Raw genomic sequence first — 19,566 nt, 5'->3', positions numbered from 1 at the left:
GGGCTGATCTGTAAGGTGATGGCTGTAGATAGGAGTGATGACTCTAGGGTGATGGTAGAGGTTGTGATCGCAGTGATGATCTTGGTGATACAAGGTGACTGGGAGCATTGGCCCAACACCAGCAGAGAGATGGTCCCACTTCCAGTATCTGGATTCTGGTCAGTGAGATAAAAGGCTTGAGTAGGCTGTATAACATCAGGTTGATTGGCCGAAGGACTGGCAAGGATTGCCATGAGATGGCAGGGTAGGGACTTTTCTCTGCTTGTTCAACCCAAAAGCCGTCTGCATCAGAATCTCTGGAGACTGAAGCTGGGACTTCCTTCCTCCCCAGGGGCCGGCAGGGGCTGCGATTGCTGTAAGAGTAGGTCACGTGACGGGGCTTCCTGTATGCCGCTGCCGCCGGGTGTCCATGGCCCGCACCCCCAAGCTGCCAGTGCGGCAGTCAGAGTGGCAGCCACAGGCTCAGTCCATGCCGTGCCCCCTGGACGGTACTGGCGAGGCTGAGCAAGAGGCCTCCGCGTCTCGACACCTAGGAGAGCAGGCACGGAGTATCACCAGGATAGAGGACCATGTTGCGCCGTAAGCCCTCCAACGCCAGCGAGAAGGAGCCTACTCAGAAGAAAAAGGTGAGGAGCATCTTTGGGAATTGTTGCTTCCTTCCCTCTGCTCTCTCAGCCCATCCTCTCCAGAACCCACAGAAGTGGGAAGAGCCAAAGACCTTCTGTTGAGTCTGTAGGTGAGGACCATTTTCCCAAGGGCATGGGACTAGTAACAGAAATCCAGGAGAGACTTCCCAAATTGTAGAGAAACAGATTTATAGAATACACTCTCGGAAGCCTTGAGTTGCAGGATTCAACCCTACCATGGTAAGAGACTTAAAATTGGGGACTAGAATCCTAGACTAGAATTTAAGAATTACAGAATACAATTCTCAAGTTGAAGCCTAAGACTGTATTTAGCATAGTCTCTCCCCTACAGCAGTCCCTCGCGAGTCTGCCTCTCAGGAGCCATCTCACTCACAGGGCTCCGCTGGGCTGCCCAGCCAGGAGCCATGATGCTCCCAGAGCCCTCGCCCTTTGGGCCTAGCCTGAGCTTGGCCATCTTCATTCAGCTTTGTTGTAGCTCCTGGGGGCCCATAGGAGAGGGGGCCACCTGAAGATGCAGCCCAGATTTCCAGATTCAGGGAAAGGGCCTCCAAACCTGCAGTGGGTTGCAGGGGGCATGCAGGTTCTTCCAAGCCGGGGAGAAATTATTTGTGAAGAATGAGAAATGAAGCTGCTGAGATGAGGCGTGGGAGTGAGGACTGAGGGGGAAAAATTCTGTGGGCGGGGAGTGGGCATATTTTAAAGGCCAGGAAGAAAAGCAGCTGCTCATCTTCCTGGAGTTTTGAGGCCAGCCTAGAAGATTCCTTGAAGGCTCTGCCACATTTAGGTTTCTTTAGTTGAATTTGAGGATTTCTAGACTTCAATCTTGGACTCAATTGTCAGATTCTCCCCAACTATCAGCAGGTACATCCCACACACCCAGCAGGATCCTAAGACCATCCCAACTAGGCCTGAAGCAGGTCGGAGAGGCTCGGCATAGCCACAGGCCAAGGTCTAGGGCCTCCAGGCCTCCATGGTGCCCTGCTGCTTTCCCCTGGAGCCTAGCCCAGGTGCTCCGTGGGGGAGCCCCTTTGTCAGAGGAGCGGCTCCCAGGCAGAGACCGAACCAGCTGAGAAGCCGAGCCTCAGGGCACTGGGGTGTATATCCTGCTCCCCCTCAAGTCCTGGGGTGGCTGCCACTTCCGGCTGTATTCTCCCCCACCCCAGCCGCTTCGCTGAGGTTGCAGTGGAGGTGGGTGGGTGGGAAAGAGAGTCACCACTCTTCACACAGGCTCTGTCACCCCTGTCCAAGCCCTACACGCCGCCAGCCCTGGCAGACTAACCTGGCAGACTTGCCATTGGCTGACCCTCCTCAGCGAGTGGGTCCACTTCCCCTTGCTTTTGGGCTGATGGGGGTGGGAAACAGAGACCGCCCGAGACACTGCTGGGCCTCAAACCACAGGGGAGCTGAGTGGAGAAAAGAGTCTGAGAAAGAGCTGACACTTCCACACAGGCAGCCTGTGCCGCCTCAGGTGGAGGTGCCTGGAGGCTCACAGGAGCCAGAAGTCCCGTTTTTCCTCCCCACTTCCATCATCCAGATTCTGGGTTTGGTGGGTTTCTGGGATTTCCCACAGGCCTCTCCCAGGAGAGTCCAGGCTGTCACAGCCCTCTGAGGGCCATGTCCCCTAGGGCAACATCGGCCTGGCAAACACCGCCTCAGCCCAGCAGAGCCTGGGCCAGCCCCAAGAGCCACTCTCCCAGCCGCATCCCCTGGAAGCACTCTTAGACAAGCCAGCTTTCCAGAAGGTGGGCACAGCAGCTTCCCCAGGCCAGGAGGCAGCGGCATAGCTCCAGCTCTGTGACTTGGGCACGTCCCTGCCGCTCAGAAGCCAAGGCGACGTGGTGGAGGGAATAGCGCAAAGGCTAGTGTGGAGAAAGTGAAGGATGTGCTGGGGACCTTGATAAAGAGGGATAGGTCCTGACCTCCCCACCTCAGGAGGTTGAATGGATCACCTGTACATACAGTACATGCGAGTACAACAGTACATGCGAGTGTGCTATCACATGTGTGCCTGTGCACACGAAGGGGTGCACGCTGAAGCCGTGGGTGGGGGCAGAGAGCCCACTGCCAAAAACAAGCCTCTGCCCCAGCCCTGAAGTGGAGAAAACAAGACCTCGTAGCTCACCAGATGCTGGGCGCTATGCTGTACACTCATCTCTTAGCTCGTTGGCTCTTCACAACAGCCTTGTGAGGTGGGGGCCAGTGTTGTTTTTACTTTGCGGCCAAGGCGCAGAGAGGTGAAGTGACTTACTCAAGGACATACAGCTAGGAAGCTGGGAGTGAAGCAGGGAGTGAAGCAGGGAGTGAAGCCAAGATCTGTCAGTGTCCAGAGTCTTAACCCCTTCTCCCTCTACTCTTGTCTCCCTACTGATCTCAAAAGCACTGGAGAAGTCTGATGAGCATAAAAGACTCAACCTATCAGCAGAAGGGCTCTGCAGGGCGGGCCCAGATGGCTATGGACTGAGTGACCTTCCAAGGAGCCCCGAGCAGAGTCAGGAACAAATCTTCCAGGGTAGTGGGGTCAGGATGTATGTGTCATGAAGGACTGAGGAGATGCCCAGGTTGAGGGAGGAGGGAGGTTGGGGGAGGCAATACCCACTGGCTGTCTTTTGGAGACTCTTGCCTCCATCAAAGCATCTCTTTGCACTCTCTCTGATCTGTTGGAATGTAGGCAGTGGAAAGGAGTTTGACCTAGGACCTGCCTCCCCTAAGGATAGTCCTACCCCATCGCACACCTACTCTTCACTACATCCCAGACCTGCCACCAGGGAAAATGGAGAGGAATCAAGGCTCCCAACTGAGGGGTCACTTGTCCACTCCTTCCAGTCTCTCCCTGCCTCTCTCTTCCGCAATCCTGGCACATTACTTTTGCTGGCTTCCTTCCTACAGCACACCTTGGTGTGCCACCTCCCACCCCTGCCACTAGCATGCACTTCATATGTCCCATGGCTCCTCATTGCCCACAGGCTAACACCATGGCTGGCAAGGGCCTTCCGTGGCCTTTTCTGCTCCACCATTCACCCCATGCACTGGCGTACCCAACATTCCATCATCACTCTTGACCAAACCCTTCCCAGCTGCACCTGGAGCAATCCTGGATCCCCAGGACAGCCCATCTTAAACATGCCTCCTGGAGCCCTTCTCCCTCCATGCTCCCACCTACTCTCCTCGTAGCTTCTTCCAAATCCCACCTGCAATCGTCATTACCCTTAATCCACTTCTGTATGAGGGGGCAACTTCATGAGCTCTGAGCACAGAAACAAGCAGAAGCTTCCAGACTCGCAGACATGGGTTTTACACTGGCCTCCACCTACTGTGTCACTCCATCTAGGATGCTTCATTTCTCCCAGTCTCAGTGTCCCCAGCTGGAAAGAGTGGGTGTAAGACGGGGCTGCAGGGAGGCTGAAGTGAGTGGACACACACACAGTGCTTGGCAAGGCACCAGGCATAGGGGAGGTGCTCGACCTCTCGTTACTGGATCCCACACATGCACAGGCCAGTGTCCAGAGCCCAGAGGGTGCTCAGTATGTGACCGGTACGCTGAAGGAGCAGAGAGCATAGCAGCAGAGACACCTGGGATGGGGTTGGGGGGATACTGGAAAGCTGCGCTTGCTTAGAAAGCTGGGAAGAAGATGCCAGGCCCAGCAGGGTGAGGCTCTGAGGGGGCGATGGGGGAAGCTTCCTGCAGGGGGGCGGCACCTTTAAAACTAGATTTGAAAATCCTTTTTATTGAAGTATAATATCCATACAAAGAAGTGTGTACATCACAAACGTAACACTCGACGGATTTCTGTAAAGTGAACATCACCATGTAGGCAGCCCCTGGATCACACGGAACACTTCCAGCACTCCAGAAGTTTCCCTCATGCCCCTGCCAGTCACTGCATGCCCCCTTTCCCCCAAAGGTAACCAACCACTCTCCTGACTTCCAACTGCATGGATTAGTTTTGAACTTTCTGTACAGGGAACCATATAGTGTACCCTGGTGGCAGGTCCCTTCTGCCCAACAGTGTAGCTCTGAGCGTCACCATATTGCTGGGGAGAGTTGCACGAAGTTCATTGCCGTGTGCTATCCCCTGCTACAGTTCACAGGTCCTCCCTACAGCTGATGAGCGTTTGAGCTGTTTCCAGTTAAACTGGGTTTTGAAGGATGGGAAAAGCTACGGTTGATTGTAGGGAAGGTGAGGGGTAGGAGCCGTGAGGAGCTGCCGTGTCCCATGCTCACCCCTCTCCGCCTCACAACAACCCAGTGAGATGGGTGCTGTGATCTTCATTTCACCCAGGAGGAAACAGAAGCCCAGAGAAGTTGAGAAATTCACCCAGCTTTACACAGCTGCTCCATGGCAGAAGCAAGATGTGAACTCTTGCCAGCTGACGCCAAATAAAGAGACTGAGGTTTGGGGAAGATAAAGAAACTTACCGAAGGTCACACTCAGCAACGTGTGACGCCCAAACAGTAGTTCTTTCCGAGAGGCCCACATACTCCCCTTAGACATGAAAATGGGGCTTACAAAAAAAAAAAGAAAGAAAGAAAATGGGGCTTACAGTGTACGGTACCACCTCCTGCCCAGGACCCCCAGGAAGGCCTCATTCTAAAGGGAGGCCAGGCAGAAGATCCAAAAGGGCTCAAGGATTTCCACTCATACCTGGGTAGGAGATCACTTCAAACTCACTGAAAGGCATTCAGGATATTTGGGGCGCTCCTGAGTTTAGAGGTAGTCCCCTGAAGAATTTTTCTAGTCCTTTCTGTGTACCCAGGCCAGGGTTGAGGAGCAGCCGGCCAGGCACACGTTCCAGCGCGGTCCCCATGGGCCTTTTAGATTGTTTTTTCCCATTTCGAGCTAAAGCTGGGACAGAGGTCCCAGGAGCCAAAAGCCGCCCTCCCAGCCACCCCCAAACCCCGACGACGGCAGATTAATGACAGGAAAAGGAAAGAACTGCAATTAGAGGGCAGCCTGGCGGTCAGCTTACTCTTCTTCAACAAAGCCCACTTCCGGCCCCACGCCTTCCCTGCTGCGGGCTTTCCAGGCTCACTGGTCCCTGGGGCTTCAGGGGCGACTCTCAGCCTCCTGGTCTGCAGACCAGACTCGGGCTTGGTGAAGGGAAAGCCACAATAGGCCTGATCGGCCTAAATATAGGCGCCCAGCCTACCCTCCTTGGGCCCAGGCCAGCCTGGTGCCCACCCTCTCTCTGTTCCCTCTTTTCCAGGCAATAAGAGGAGGAAGTTATCCAGGCAGCTGCATCCTAGCTATACAAGAGGGGGGAAATGAATGGAAGGTGGAGGAGAGAAAGGGAGAATGAGGGAGAAAAAGAGGAAAGAATAGTGGGTAGGGAAAACCAGGGAAGGAAGATGGAGGAGATGCATGGGAATAGGAGCGGTCACCCCACCGCCATGCCCTGTACCACTCAGTCCCCTTTCCCAGCTCCCCAGCATCACATGCAAGGGGCTTTCTCCCTAAGGGTGCAGGCACCTCACCCAGGAGGCCTTCATGGTGGTGGTATCTGCTTGACCTGACCGCTGACTTGGTTTCTGGTCTGCTAGCTTGCTGTGACCTCTTGGAAGATGTGACCGCAGCTTCTGATTACCGACTTGCTCTTGGTCAAGGCCAAGGGAACTGAAGTGTTCCACTGTAGTCCCTGGAAGCGGGGGACAGATTGTGTGTATGGGGGGGTGTGATACTGCCCCTGCCCTGGGGGATTGTCACTGGACCCCCCTTTCGTAGGAAAGAGGATGTGAAACTTTCAACTTTGTGCAGGTTTGGGGCTTCGGTTCCTCAAGCCCTTATCTCTGGTGTCTGCAGCCGACCCCACTCTATCTGTCTGGCCATCTGTGAACCCTGGTTCCTGTGTGCACCTCTGGTCTTGACTGTTGATCTTGATTCGGGTTCAGCCTCCCCTTCTTGTGTCTCAAGTCGGCTCTCCTTACCTGGCCCCACTTTCTCCTGCTATCTCACCATGTGCATGCATGTGCAGTTAAGAAAGCTCATTTCCTGAAAACAGGCTTATCAGCGCTGTTGACTGAAAAAAAAAAGCATAACCTAAAAGTTGAGAATTATGGTTTATTGAGTGGACTTTCTGAGGACTTGGGGGGATGTTGGGGAATGGGGGGAGCCTCTCAGTTCCGAAGGACTGCTCCCAAGAGGTAAGGGAGGAGCCAGAATACAAAGGAGTTTTGTAACAAAGATCAGGTAGTCAGAATATCAAAAGACTACTGTTAGTTAAAGGAAACTAGACAACCCAAGTAAATAAATTTAGCACTTCTCTGTGTTATGGGAAGATGCAAGAGTCTGTGCTTATTGAAATCATTCCCTTGCTATGCAAAGATAAGGGCCAGTATTGTGTTCTTTCCCATCCTGTGTCCCCTCAGGGAGCATCATCAGTGGTGGCCGAAGGGGCTAAGGGCCTGGCAGCCGGCAGCCAATCTCCATCCTGGTGCCTTCAGGCTCACCATGGGGTGACTGATGGTTGGATGACCACTGCATCCTTTGTTTGCTGATGCAGGGGAGATGGGCGACAGTTTACATTCACAGCACAAACAATAGGTTGAGCCTTGGACAGAGGAGCCTGGTGGGCTACAGTCCATAGGGGTCCCATGGGGGTCACAATGAATCGGACAGGACTTAGTGACTAAACAACAAATCTGAACACTGGCAAGTGCGTAGATTAGCCAGCTCATTAGCAGCTGAGATTAAAAGCAGAGATGAAGACAGAAAATGGCAGCGTTCTTTTACTATGTTAGAAACAATCATTGGTGTCCCAAACCTTCTCTCATTCAGTCTGTACCATGGCTTTCTAGAACTCGTAATGCCAAGTCTTACTGGCCCTTGGATGGGACACCGATGTGTCACGGCCCTCTTTCTTCTTGGGACACTGATGTGTCAGGCTGGAGGCCCCAGTGTGTTTCCCACGATCAGTCACAGGAAACCACGCCTGGGGAAGAGAGAGCCTGGAGGCCGGGCTGCGGGGTTTTGGAGGGTTTGCTCTACTATATGAATAGAGGTGATGCTGTTGTACATGAGGAGGTAGGTCTCCAGTAGTAGACACGCATTTCCTCAGACACATTTAGTCTTTTACTACAGGGTTGTGGGGACCAGAATGAAGGTACTGGTAGAACAGTGGGCTCAGCCTGTGGACCGGGTTGAGGCTCCTGAGGTGAGGAGCCTGCTTCAGGGGCCCACTCACTGCTGACGAGCAGGATGAGGACTTGCAGCGTCACCTCCTCAGCGCTGGGCCCAGCCCTGGGTTACACGCGCTGTGTTGGGAGCAAGAACAGCTCTGTGCTCCTTACAGATCACAATTGTAATGCAACACAATTTAACTCCTGGCAACACCTCTGCTTCTCCCAGCTCTCCCTTCAGCGCTCCAGCAGCTTCAAAGATTTTGCCAAATCCAAACCCAGCTCCCCTGTGGTGAGCGAGAAGGAATTTAATCTGGATGATAATGTGAGTTTCAGAGCCTCCTTGGGGGATCTGGCTGCGGGCCCTGGGTTGGGGAGTGGAGGGGAGGAAGGGAGGAAGGGAGGAAAGGGAAAGAGGATTTTAGGATTGTGGAGGCAAAGTCTTTTTAAATACAATGGGCCTACCTCCGCACCCACCAAAATTCTGGGCCCTAAAGCTTCACCTGCATTCTTTTCATTTGCAAATTGACAATTTAAATATGAATAAATAGGGCCAAGGATAGGTCTGGGGCTAAAATAAGGATGGGGACCTCTCCTTCCCACCCCTCCAGGGTCTACCTGGACCCCAGGGCCTCCTTCTGCTCCCAAGTCATGGACCCAGACATGGCCACCTGGGTTCCCAAATCTCCACATTTCTTGTCACAGATTCCAGAAGATGAGTCAGGTGTGCCAACCCCAGAGGATGCCGAGAAGAGCGGCAAGAAGCTGGGGAAAAAGTGGAGGGCAGTGATTTCCCGAACCATGAACAGGAAGACGGGCAAGAAGATGGTGAAGGCCCTGTCAGAGGAGATGGTGAGGCCTGGGACCCAGGGACACCGCGGGTAGGGGGGGCCACAAGGACAAGCAGCGGTCTAGTAGGGGGTGAGCATGGCTGTCAGGAGAGCCGCTCCCTGGGCACACTGCCTGGCCCTATACAAGCAGGAAGGTCACCATGGGAAGGGAGCTCCCCCAGTCAAGCAGGAAGGCATGGTCCTGAGGGAGCAGGAGTGGGGTCTGAGGAGGGATGAAGGTCTGGGAAACAAAGCTTCCTCGGGAGACAGGCCTGAGGAGATGAGTTAGTGTGGGGCATATTCATCCACCACGAAGTTTTACTTGAAACGAGCCACTGGGATTGGGAAGGCTTGATTCAAAGAAGCTCGAAGAAAGAAAATTGAGAAGGCTGGCCTTGGGGAGGGGGTTTGGGGTAGAATACATTTATGTATAGCTGAGTCACTTTGCTGTCCACCTCAAACGATCACAACATTGTTAATTGGCTATATTCCAACACAAAATAAAAAGACTTAAAAAAAAAAAAAAAAAAAGGCTGGCCTTGGCCCAGGGAGGGAAGGCAAGACAGACAGCTGTGGGGCAGGCACATCCAAGTAGCTGAGGTCACACCAGGCGTCTGCTTTGCTCCTGGCTCTCGGAGGAGACACCCCGGCAGCAGTGTGCTGGAGTTAGCTCCCGCTCGCGGACTCCTGCCAGCTCAAGACAGCAGTTGCTCAAAGTTTCAGTAATTTCATGAGCCAGGTGTGAGATACAAGTGAGCCAGGTGTGAGATACAAGCATTATTGAAAATTAATTTATACCAACTTAGAATTAAATCAATTATTTTAAGAAGAAATAGAGTAAAGTCAGTTTTCAAAATTCACTTCCTAACTCTTGTCCTACCTTTCACTGTGCTCTGTGCCCTTATCCCAGTGGCTGGTGGGTGCAAATAGCCAATGCTGCTGCTCATGCTGGCTTCCCTGGTGGCGCAGTGGTAAAGATTCTGTCTGCCAATGCAGGAGTCATAGGAGATGCGGGTTCGATCCCTGGGTCAGGAAGAACCCCTGGAGAAGGGCATGGCAACCCACTCCAGTATTCTTGCCTTGGCTATCCCGTGGACAGAGGAGCCTGGTAGGTTACAGTCCATGGGGTCACAAAGAGTTTCACATGACTGAGAATGCATGCACGCGGCTCATTTAGGGCCCACCACGGCGGTAGATCTGTTGGCCACTGTGGGAAGTATTTGCAACACAGAAGCTGGCAACCCCTACAACTCAGGGCTTTTATTCCCACTCAGTCACTAGTGAAAGAGTTATAACTGCACTGAGGACTGGGGAGGTCCAAGAGCTGTGGAGTCAGGCTGACTGGGCTGTGAGTTCCTGCATGGCCTTGGGAACGTTCCTCCATGACTTCTCACCTGTCAGCTTGGGAGGACCAAGCACCTGTCCTCGAGTGAGGATGACCTGAAATCCTCTGTGTCGCACACAGGAACATAGTTAAAAGTAGTGAGTCTCTTCAGCACTGTGACCTGCCTGGCTATGCGCTAGTAATACCTCTGAGTTCAGACTCCAGCACCGAGACTTTTTCTGTGTGTACATGGGCACTTCAGGCTGACACGGCACATTCACATGGCACCAAGGGAGCCTCATTCCATGGGCAGAGCAAGCACTCTCAATCCCACTTCACAGAAGAGGAAACTAGGGCCCAGAGGGTGCCCTGCAGCCTTGCAAGAGGCATGGTTGGGGTGGCAGCCAGACCCCAGCTCTCCCGGGAGCCCCAGCTCACTTCCTCTGCACTGGGGGTGGCCCCATGGGCACCACAACTGAGGCTACTCAGGGCTTCCTGCCTCTCCTCCCCTCCAGGGAGATACTCTGGAGGAGGGCTCAGCATCCCCGACGTCTCCAGACTGCAGCCTGGACAGCCCCGGCCCTGAGAAGATGGCGCTGGCTTTTTCTGAGCAGGAGGAGCGGGAGCTCCCAGCTCTCAGCCGCCAGGCATCCACAGGTGAGTGTGGGAGGTGGGGGCACACTTGCTGACCCTGGAGTAAAGGACAGGGTGAACACCATACAGGTGACTGTCTGGGAGGGAGTAGTTAGAGAAATGAATCTTTCCTGTTAATCTGCTGGGACCTTTCCCAGTCTCTTAAAATTAAATCTTCCTAACAATCTCATGTGGAGAAGGCAATGGCACCCCACTCCAATACTCTTGCCTGGAAAATCCCATGGACGAAGGAGCCCAGTAGGCTGCAGTCCATGGGGTCGCTAAGAGTCGGACACAACTGAGCGACTTCATTTTCACTTTTCACTTTCATGCATTGGAGAAGGCAATGGCAACCCATTCCAGTGTTCTTGCCTGGAGAATCCTAGGGACAGGGGAGCCTGGTAGGCTGCTGTCTATGGGGTCGCACAGAGTCGGACACGACTGAAGCGACTTAGCAGCAGCAGCAATGATCTCATGGGGCAGTACTATTATTATCCCCACTTCGTTGATGTGAAAACTGAGGCTCAGGCAAGTTAAGTGACTTGCCCAAGGTGACCCAGTCTTGAATTTAGTTCTGACCTCCAGGAGCCTCCACTAACTGGAAGAACCTTATTGCCCTCTTGGTCTAGGCCTCCCCCACCTTCCAAGGGGAGCTAGAGGCTATGGGCTCCCTGGGCCTCTGACATCCCAGGCCGGGGGTCAGGGTATTGGCTCTCCTGCTGTGAAGACTCCACCTTCTGGACACGAGCCCTTGGTTTGCTGGGCCAGGGGCTCCACTTGGCATCTTCTAGATGTCCCTGGAGCTGGACAGGAGCTTTCAGCAGCCCTGCCTGGACAAGGTTCTGCAGGCTGTGGGCTGCAGACCTACAGAGGCACTGCCTTTCTCACCCTTATGATTAGTTCCAAGTTCTCTGATGTTTCTCTTGCTCCAAAGACACCTCCTTACCCCCACTAAAAGTCACTTCTGCCATTCATCCTGCCCTTCTCAGAAAGAATCTGAGTTTCCATGTGATGATGTAGCTAGACACCGAGTCTTACTAAGTAGACAAAGAAAAAATGTTGGTGCACGCCGTGGCTTCTTGGTGGGAGGTGACTTCCAGGAACCCTGGAGTGGGAGTCGGGAAGCCTAGAGTCTAATAGACCCAGGGCTGCCAATTATAAGGTGAGACACCTTGGGCAGTTCACTTAGCCTGTCTGGTCTCAGTTTTCCTCATCTGCTCATTGGGCTGTTGGAAGAGTTGGTTTCTAGAGACCGTCCCAATTTGCCCAGTCTTTGATCCTCTTATGGTCAACTATTTTCCTGCCTGGGGCCCCTGAAGCTATGCTCGTTAGGGTGGCGGAGAGGTTGGCTCAGAATCACTTCTGCAGTGTGAGACTTCTTGGAGCTCAGTTTTCTTCCCTTGGGATTTCTAGCCAGACCCCCTGGAAGGTACCAGCTGGGCACTGCCCCAGCTGTCCTAGGGACAAAGATGACCTTCCTCCCCACCCCATTTCCTGCAGGCAGTGAACTCTGCAGCCCCAGCTCAGGTCCTGGAAACCTTGGGGAGGAATCGACTGCACCGCAGTACACGGGCCCCTTCTGTGGCCGGGCACGAGTGCACACCGACTTCACTCCCAGCCCCTATGACCGTGACTCTTTGAAACTGCAGGTAGGTTAGCATTCAGGCCTCTGCTGAGCCTGACAGGCTGTACCCATACAGGAGGCTGCAATGAGCCAGGGTAAGGTGGTGTCAGCAAGAGGTCAAGGGGCCTCCTCATCCTCCATCCGTTCTACTCTCCTTTCCTCCCACAGAAAGGAGACGTGATCCAGATCATTGAAAAGCCGCCCGTGGGCACATGGCTGGGTCTGCTCAACGGCAGGCTGGGCTCTTTCAAGTTCATCTACGTGGATGTGCTGCCCGAGGAGGCTGTGGGACCTGCCCGCCCCAGCCGCCGACAGAGCAAGGGCAAGAGGCCCAAGCCCAAGACTCTGCATGAGCTGCTGGAGCGCATCGGCCTTGAGGTTTGAATGGGGGCCTGTGCGCATGTCTAGGAGCAAGGGATGGGGGCCAGGGCAAGTCAGTTCCAGTTGGAGAGATGGGTTCTCGGTGGGGGTGGCTGGTAAGTGACCTGCCTCTGCCCACAGGAGCACACATCCACCCTGCTGCTCAACGGCTACCAGACGCTGGAGGATTTCAAAGAGCTACGGGAAACACACCTCAATGAGCTGAACATCATGGACCCGCAGCATCGGGCCAAGCTGCTCACGGCTGCCGAGCTGCTGCTGGACTACGACAGTGAGTGGGCTTAGGAGTGGGGGGTGGGGGGTGGGGGGCGGGGAGGCCTGTCCCAGTCCTGCCCTGGTGCCCCTCTGCAGTGGGCAGGCACTTTCTACACTTGAATTCCCATCTCTGGGCAGAGCTTATGAGGAGAAGGGGTTTTAGGCCAGTTGAGTTTTCTCGACCTCTACAACATCCTGTGAGATCAAAGGGAGAGACTTGGGGCCAGAAGAGGTGAGGCACAGACTCCAGGCCTCAGCGTCGGGTAATGATGGGGCCAGGATGCAAGAGCAGGCTTCCTGGCTACTAGCTCAGTGCTTAAAACGTTTGCACTCCTGGACAGGAGAGCTGGCCTGGACAGTACTCGGGGCAGGGGGAGGGTGGTGGTTGGCCCCCAAAGGGAGAGACAGCCTCCAGTGGGCTTCCCAGGGTCTCTACCCACAAGGGACCCCTGGGATTTCTGAAGCCCCCTCGCCACTAAAGCCTGAGCAACCCCCCCAAATTCCTCTTCCTCCCTGGCCTCTGGCAGCTGGCAGCGAGGAGGCAGAAGAGGGCATGGAGAGTGGCCAGGAGCCAGCGGTGAGCACAGTGGCAGAGCCCAAGGTGGACATCCCACGCGACTCTGGCTGCTTCGAGGGCTCCGAGAGTGGGCGTGATGAGGCAGAGCTGGCGGGCACCGAGGAGCAACTGCATGGCCTCTCCCTGTCTGGGGCCCCTTGAGGCCGGAGCGGGGATGGACCTGGCCTCCCGTGGTGGCCCTAGGCCGGAGGACTGGCACTGATCCCTGCCCTGCTCCCCCAGGGGCCCCTAGGGCAGCAGAGGCTGGTCGGGCCTTACAGATGCAACTGGAGTGCATGACAGGCCACACGAGCCTGGCCGCCTCCCTCCACCAGCTACTGACAGCACAGCTCTTCCAGCTGTGGCCAAGGCAAGGAGAGGGGGACCAAGAGGCCACAAAGGCCTCCAAACTCTCCTTGCCTCCACATCATTTTCCTTTGTTGTGATGATCCTGAAAAGGGGGCCAAGCCAGTGGTTCAGGTCCAATCTCAACACCCTGGGAAAGGTGACCATTGCAAAGGACTCTTAACTGATCACAGATGAATCCAGATTCTCAAAGGTTTGAAGAAAGCCACATGTATCTTTCCTACTTTCCTTCACCTTAATTTTCTTACAGGTTTAGCCACTAAATCATTGTGCCACTTGAACCGAGTGCTTTCTTCAGTCTCGGTCTAGGATGGGTCAGGATGAGAATGTATAGTTTCTGAGGGCCTTGCTAATCTGACATTCTGTGATGGTTAAATGTCTGCTGTCCTGTTACTATGGCCCAGGACACCAGTGGGGTTTACTAAGAGGGCTGGAGGGGCTTTGGGCTCCCAAATGAAATGGCTCCAGCTCATCCGTTCCATACCTTCCCATATAACTCAAGCCAAGCTGCAACTGCCCCAGCTTAAGTCAATGCCCACACCCCAATAAGCACCCTCCCAGGCCCTCAAATGACACTTCCCCAAGGCTGAGCCAGACCTGGCTTCCAAGGACAGACTGGCCCCTCAGAGGTCCGGGCCCAGATTTGGCCTCTCACTTGGGTCCTTACAAGCAAAGAAAGCACAAAGCTTAATATTGTGGAGTCTGCTACTCCACCTTTACTCTGCTAAAGGTTTTGATGGACCTTGAGCTCCAGAAGGGAGAGAGTGTCTGTTGGTAGGGGGCCTCCCTTGACCCCAGTACCAAGTTTGTGCCCAGAATTCCCAGAGTAACTTTCCCAGGGCCCAGCTGGCCTGAGAGCAAACACCATGTCTTGAACTGTATGCAAAGCAGACACACTTGGACCCAGAACCAGAAACTCTGGTAGAAGCCATCTTGGGGGGATGGTTTCAGTGTAAATATGAGGGAGGTGGGAGGGGGGTGCTTCCAAGGTGCCTCAGTGGTAAAGAATCTGCCTACCAATGCAGGAGACACGGGTTTTGGTCCCTGGGTTGGGAAGATCCCCTGGAGAAGGAAATGGCAACCCACTCCAGTATTCTTGCCTGGAAAAGTCCATGGACAGAGGAGTCTGGCGGGCTGAAGTCCATGGGATTACATGACTGAGCATGTGTGCACAAGGGTGGAGGGAAATGGGTTGGTAGCAATAAAGTGGTAGAACTAAATTACTGTCTCCTGCTGTCTTTCCTATGGAGGAGGTGGGAAGGTAAGGGGCAGGGTGTCGGGGGATGGAACAGATCAGTCTCTTTCAAAGCTGGACTCAGCAGAATTTCCTTCACTGTCAGGGCCATCTGTCCCTGCCCCAAAGATGCTCATGCCCTTGATCCTGCTGATGGCTAACCAACCCTCCTCAGAGCCCAGGCTCCTGTGGCCACCAGCCTTGCTCAGGTCTGAGGGTGGGGGGCAATAGCTCTCCTTCCTAGAACTATTCATTCCCCACCCCCAGTGACTGAGGAGTCTGTCCTGGGGGCTGTCCAGGGTCCAAGAGGGGGAGACTGGCAGTCAGCATGGCCTTTTCTCCAAGGTCACCTCTTCTCGGGTCCTACCATGTACCCACTGAAGCTCCACTGTCCCCTGGGAGGTGGACTGGAGAATAGGACCCTTGGCTTTGCTTCTCCAAATTTAACTGCTTTAGGGATGGCAAACTGGAATGTGAGCTCCCACCAGAGTGAGGATGAGGCCACTCTGCTTCCATGCTTTGTTCCCAGCCACATTCATCCAACTACTGTGAGTGGCTGGGCAGCCCAAATGGCCTCACCGCCCGAGGGGTACTGAATAGTTGCTGTCATTTCGAAAGCAACACGGGCTTTGCATGCATCCTCATGCTATCCCCTCCCTCTGAGGGGATATCTTCCATCATCTTCCCAATTTACAGAGGAAACAGGTTGAGTGGGAAACCCAACAAGCTTTCAAAGCCTCACCAGCCCTCCAGAGGGCAGTCTATCCTCTGTGATGTGCCTCTGACATCCTTTGACCCAGCCATTCCCTTCCTAGGATTCCAAAGAGCCACATGAGTGCCACAGATATATGGACAAAGATATTCATGACAGCTTCATGTAAAAAATTGGAAACAATGCAAATGGGGAATTAGTTAGATATATTATGGTTCATTCATTACATCATTAAACACAGTGTTGTAGAAAAATATTTAATGACACAGGAAAAATCTTTGTGATTTTTTATTGTTTAACTTGAAATGCTAAAATTATACAAATAACGTACAAACGTTCTTGTAAAAGAAGTCTGTGCAATATCATGGGGGGAAAGTGAGTAATAAACCTTATTTATAGAGTGATTCCATTTTTATTTATGAAAAGGAAATACACACAAGAATAAAGACCAGAAAAATCTGCACCAAATGGTTAACCAGTGGTGATCTTGTGAGGAGGGTGGGTGGGATTAGGGGAGTGAGCAAGAGAGTATTCACCTAATACATTCTTGTCTTATTTGAATTTCAAAACAATGATTTTTGTATCTATAAAAAAGGACCAATATTTTAATTTTTGAAAACAATGGAACTAACAGGCCTAAGCCTCCAATTTAGGGTAGCAGCAAGTCGTTGCCCTGCTGCCTTTCTTTGCAGGCTTTTGGAAAGATGGGGAGTGGGGGTGAATAAGACCCAAAGTACTTAAAATCCACATACACCAAGGGGAGCCTATCAGAGGAGAGTCTTACAGTTTTCAAACCCCCTATTAACTCCCATCTGGGGAAAGGAAAACTTCAGAAAAAGAGGAATGACTGAGAACATGATGTTTTGAAATCTTGCCCCGCCCTGGAGTGGGGGATGGGAAGATGTCTCACAGCTACTGGGCTTCAGTTTGGTCTGTAAGCCGAATATAGGCTGAAAGTAGGTAGTTGTGCAAGGGCTCCAATGATCATCAGATTTAGGGAGCGGGCCGTGAAGAAGGGCAATGAGGAAATGTAGACTACAGGCCAGGGCCTGTGGGGGAGAAAGGCAGTGCACCTCTGTAGGTCTGCAGCCCACAACCTGCAGCCCCTTGTCCAGGCAGGGCTGCTGGAAGCTCCTGTCCAGCCCCAGGGACATCTAGAAGATGTCAAGTGGAGCCCCGGGCCCAGCAAACCAAGGGCTGGTGTCTAGGAGGCGGAGTCTTCACAGCTGGAGAGCAGATACCCCAGCCCAGGATGTCAAAGGCCAAGGGAACCATAGCCTCTAGCTCCCCTTGGAAGGTGGGGGAGGCCTAGGCCAAGAGGGCAATGGGGTTCTTCCAGCCAGAGGAGGCTCTTCTAGGGCAGAACGGAGAGTACTAGTAGTTAGCAGCTCTGGCCAACCTGACTTCAAGTCTTGGGTCTCTTACTCATTAGCTGGATCATCCTGGACAAATTGTTAAACCTCCTTGAACCTTACTTTCCACATCAGTACAGTGGGGATAATAGTACTAGCCCCCATGATGGGGCTGTTATATAGATTGAATGAAGTAGTGTATGCAAAATACTTGGCATAGTGTTGCACACAAAATTAATGCACAATGAATGATATCATGTCACCATCCTGTGACCTCCATTTCACTCCCTTTAAGGCCCATCTCTCCTTGGACCCCTAGTTAGTGCAGTGACCCAGAGCAAAGGCTTTGGAGTTACTTAAGTGTCTTCAAATCCTGGCTCCACCACTTACTAGTTAGTTACACAATTTGAGGTAATTACATACACATACATTTCTTTTCTATAAAATAAGAATAATGATCTATATTGTGATAAATATATCAAGTGAACATTTTATACACCTTAAACTCACACAATGCTACGTGTTAATTAAAACTCAAATTTAAAATAATTTAAAATAAATAAAAATTAAATTTAACAAAAAAAGTGAGCTAATAATACCTACCTCTTGGGGTTGGCAGAGAAAGAAATGAGATAGTGTATAAAGTTCCTGGCACATAGTGACAATAAATCGTGGAGTTTTAGTTTTTTTGTAACCATCAAGGTACTGAGCTCAAGAATGGGCACAAAGGCCATGCTGACATGTGCTTGTCTGCAGGCTAACTGCTGTAGCTCAGAGACAAGCTATCTCGAAGCTTCCAGAGGGTGCTAGCATTCAGGGTAGGGGGTTCCAGCTCTGGTGTGTGGAGAGGCTGGTGACGGGAGAAAGTCCACCTGGGAAGCCCGGGGCAACCCTTGCGGTGCCCAGCCCATAGGAAGATGATTAGCCCTGGGTACCAGCCTTACTTTAGGCAACTCCCTTGGACGTCCATGTGCTGCCAGAAAGAAGTGGATAAAAGCCAGATTCAAAAAGAAAGACCATCAAGTCCAGCCAGCTCCTCCTTAGTTGAGGATTAGAGGCTGAACAGCTAGGGGAAGCAGGCGGGGGTATCAGCACGTTCCTCCTAAACCATCTCCCCTGTCACTCGCCACCTCTCTTTCCCAAGGTAGGTCCTGATCAGCTACCCCCCACCCCCACAACAGCTCTTGCCTCCACAAATTCCCTCTTTTGTCCCTGCCCAGACCCTAGAGCAAGGTAGTCTGACACTGGCCCCAGCTGCTGTTTCTGACTCTCACTCACAGGAACCCTGCCAAGGCTTTTCACAGAAGTGGAGGCCTCAGTGGAGCCATGGGAGACCACGGGCAATAAAACCAAGCTAACAGAGGTCTGTTAAGGGAAAAACGGGTCCTGATCACGGTAGTCTCAGTGAGGTTCACCGCCTTCCCACCAGCCTCCCAGGCAGGAAATTCAGGATGAGGTATGAGGTTTCCCAGCTGGGGAAAAGAAGTGGCTCTCCCACCCCGCCTTCACAATAAAGGCTACCTTCACTTCTCACACAACGTCAGCCACATTCTATGTTGCTTGGCCAACAAACAACACAATCAAGTGGGAAGGAACTGCCTCCCCTGTAGACCCAGCCGACACTCCTCCTCCAGGAAGGCCCTAAATAAACGCAATTCTATAGCACTTGATATGGAGACTTCACCTTTTCCTATAACTTCACAGTTACCAATATAGCATTTGTATACCACTGCCTCTGGGACCTGCCAGGGATAGCGTCAGAAAGGGCCCGGGGCAATGGCCCTCACAAAGGGACAGGCGATTTGACTGTGGGAACCCGACTAGGCAACTTCCTGACTTTCTGTGCTAAAGAAACCCCACCATCAGTTCAACCTAAGTGCAGGTGTCTGAAGAGAGATTTAAGAGATTTAAGTTTTAAAAAAAAAACCCAACAACTACCCCCAGACCAGCTCGACTATATATAGTCAGCCCTCTGTCTGCCTAAAATGGAGAGATCATTGGTAAAATTCATCCAAAATGGCAAAAAAAAATCCTAAAATCATTGCTGCTTCTCAACTCTCAAGAGAATGGGGTCAACAATGCAATCTCACTCAAAGTTAGCCCTAGAATGTGGTCAGTTTTCAATAAGTATTTATTGAATGTTAAATAAAGGAAAGGCTCATTTCATTTCAGTGACACTTGGAATTATTCAAACCGCTTTCTCTGTCTACACCTGCTCGACTGAGGGGTAGGGGGTTATGTTGGAAAACTCTCTGGACTGGGACTGAGGACATCTGGATTCTGGTTTACCAGTAACTGTCCGTGTGACCTTAGATAAGTCATGGTACTTTCGGCTGAGAGAGAGAGGGCACACAAAAGTGAGCACAAGCAATATGAACTACAATGATTGATTTGTGTTTTCCTTTCAGGAATGTCATGGACAGAGGCCAGGTTTTATGACAACCATGTCTCTAGTTGGGGCACAAAACTACCACCCACGCAGGCAAGTTGGAATGGTCAGATAGCTGAAGACAGGCAGTGGCTGGCAGAAAAGGTAGT

The 19,566-nt window shown here is 52.5% G+C and overlaps 1 protein-coding gene across 1 annotated transcript; it reads left to right on the top strand.

The window, feature by feature from the left end:
- Positions 1 to 340: 340 nt before the first annotated feature.
- Positions 341 to 14,945, top strand: SASH3 (SAM and SH3 domain containing 3). The gene is made up of 8 exons (XM_043458343.1): positions 341 to 626; positions 7,991 to 8,086; positions 8,467 to 8,613; positions 10,431 to 10,572; positions 12,049 to 12,197; positions 12,341 to 12,550; positions 12,674 to 12,824; positions 13,336 to 14,945. The coding sequence occupies exons 1-8, from the start codon at positions 570 to 572 to the stop codon at positions 13,524 to 13,526; spliced, it is 1,143 nt and encodes a 380-aa protein (XP_043314278.1). The 5' UTR covers positions 341 to 569; the 3' UTR covers positions 13,527 to 14,945.
- The last annotated feature ends 4,621 nt before the right edge of the window (positions 14,946 to 19,566 follow it).

Source organism: Cervus canadensis, chromosome X (assembly GCF_019320065.1).
Source record: "Cervus canadensis isolate Bull #8, Minnesota chromosome X, ASM1932006v1, whole genome shotgun sequence".
NCBI classification, from domain to species: Eukaryota; Metazoa; Chordata; class Mammalia; order Artiodactyla; family Cervidae; genus Cervus; species Cervus canadensis.
This window is presented reverse-complemented; position numbering and strand designations above follow the sequence as displayed.

Coding starts and splice junctions, on each gene's coding strand:
- SASH3 (XM_043458343.1), top strand. CDS start 570: ATGTTGCGCCGTAAGCCCTCCAACGCCAGCGAGAAGGAGCCTACTCAG. Junction 10,573..12,048: donor CAGCCGCCAGGCATCCACAG/GTGAGTGTGGGA, acceptor CATTTCCTGCAG/GCAGTGAACTCTGCAGCCCC. Junction 12,551..12,673: donor TGGAGCGCATCGGCCTTGAG/GTTTGAATGGGG, acceptor CTCTGCCCACAG/GAGCACACATCCACCCTGCT.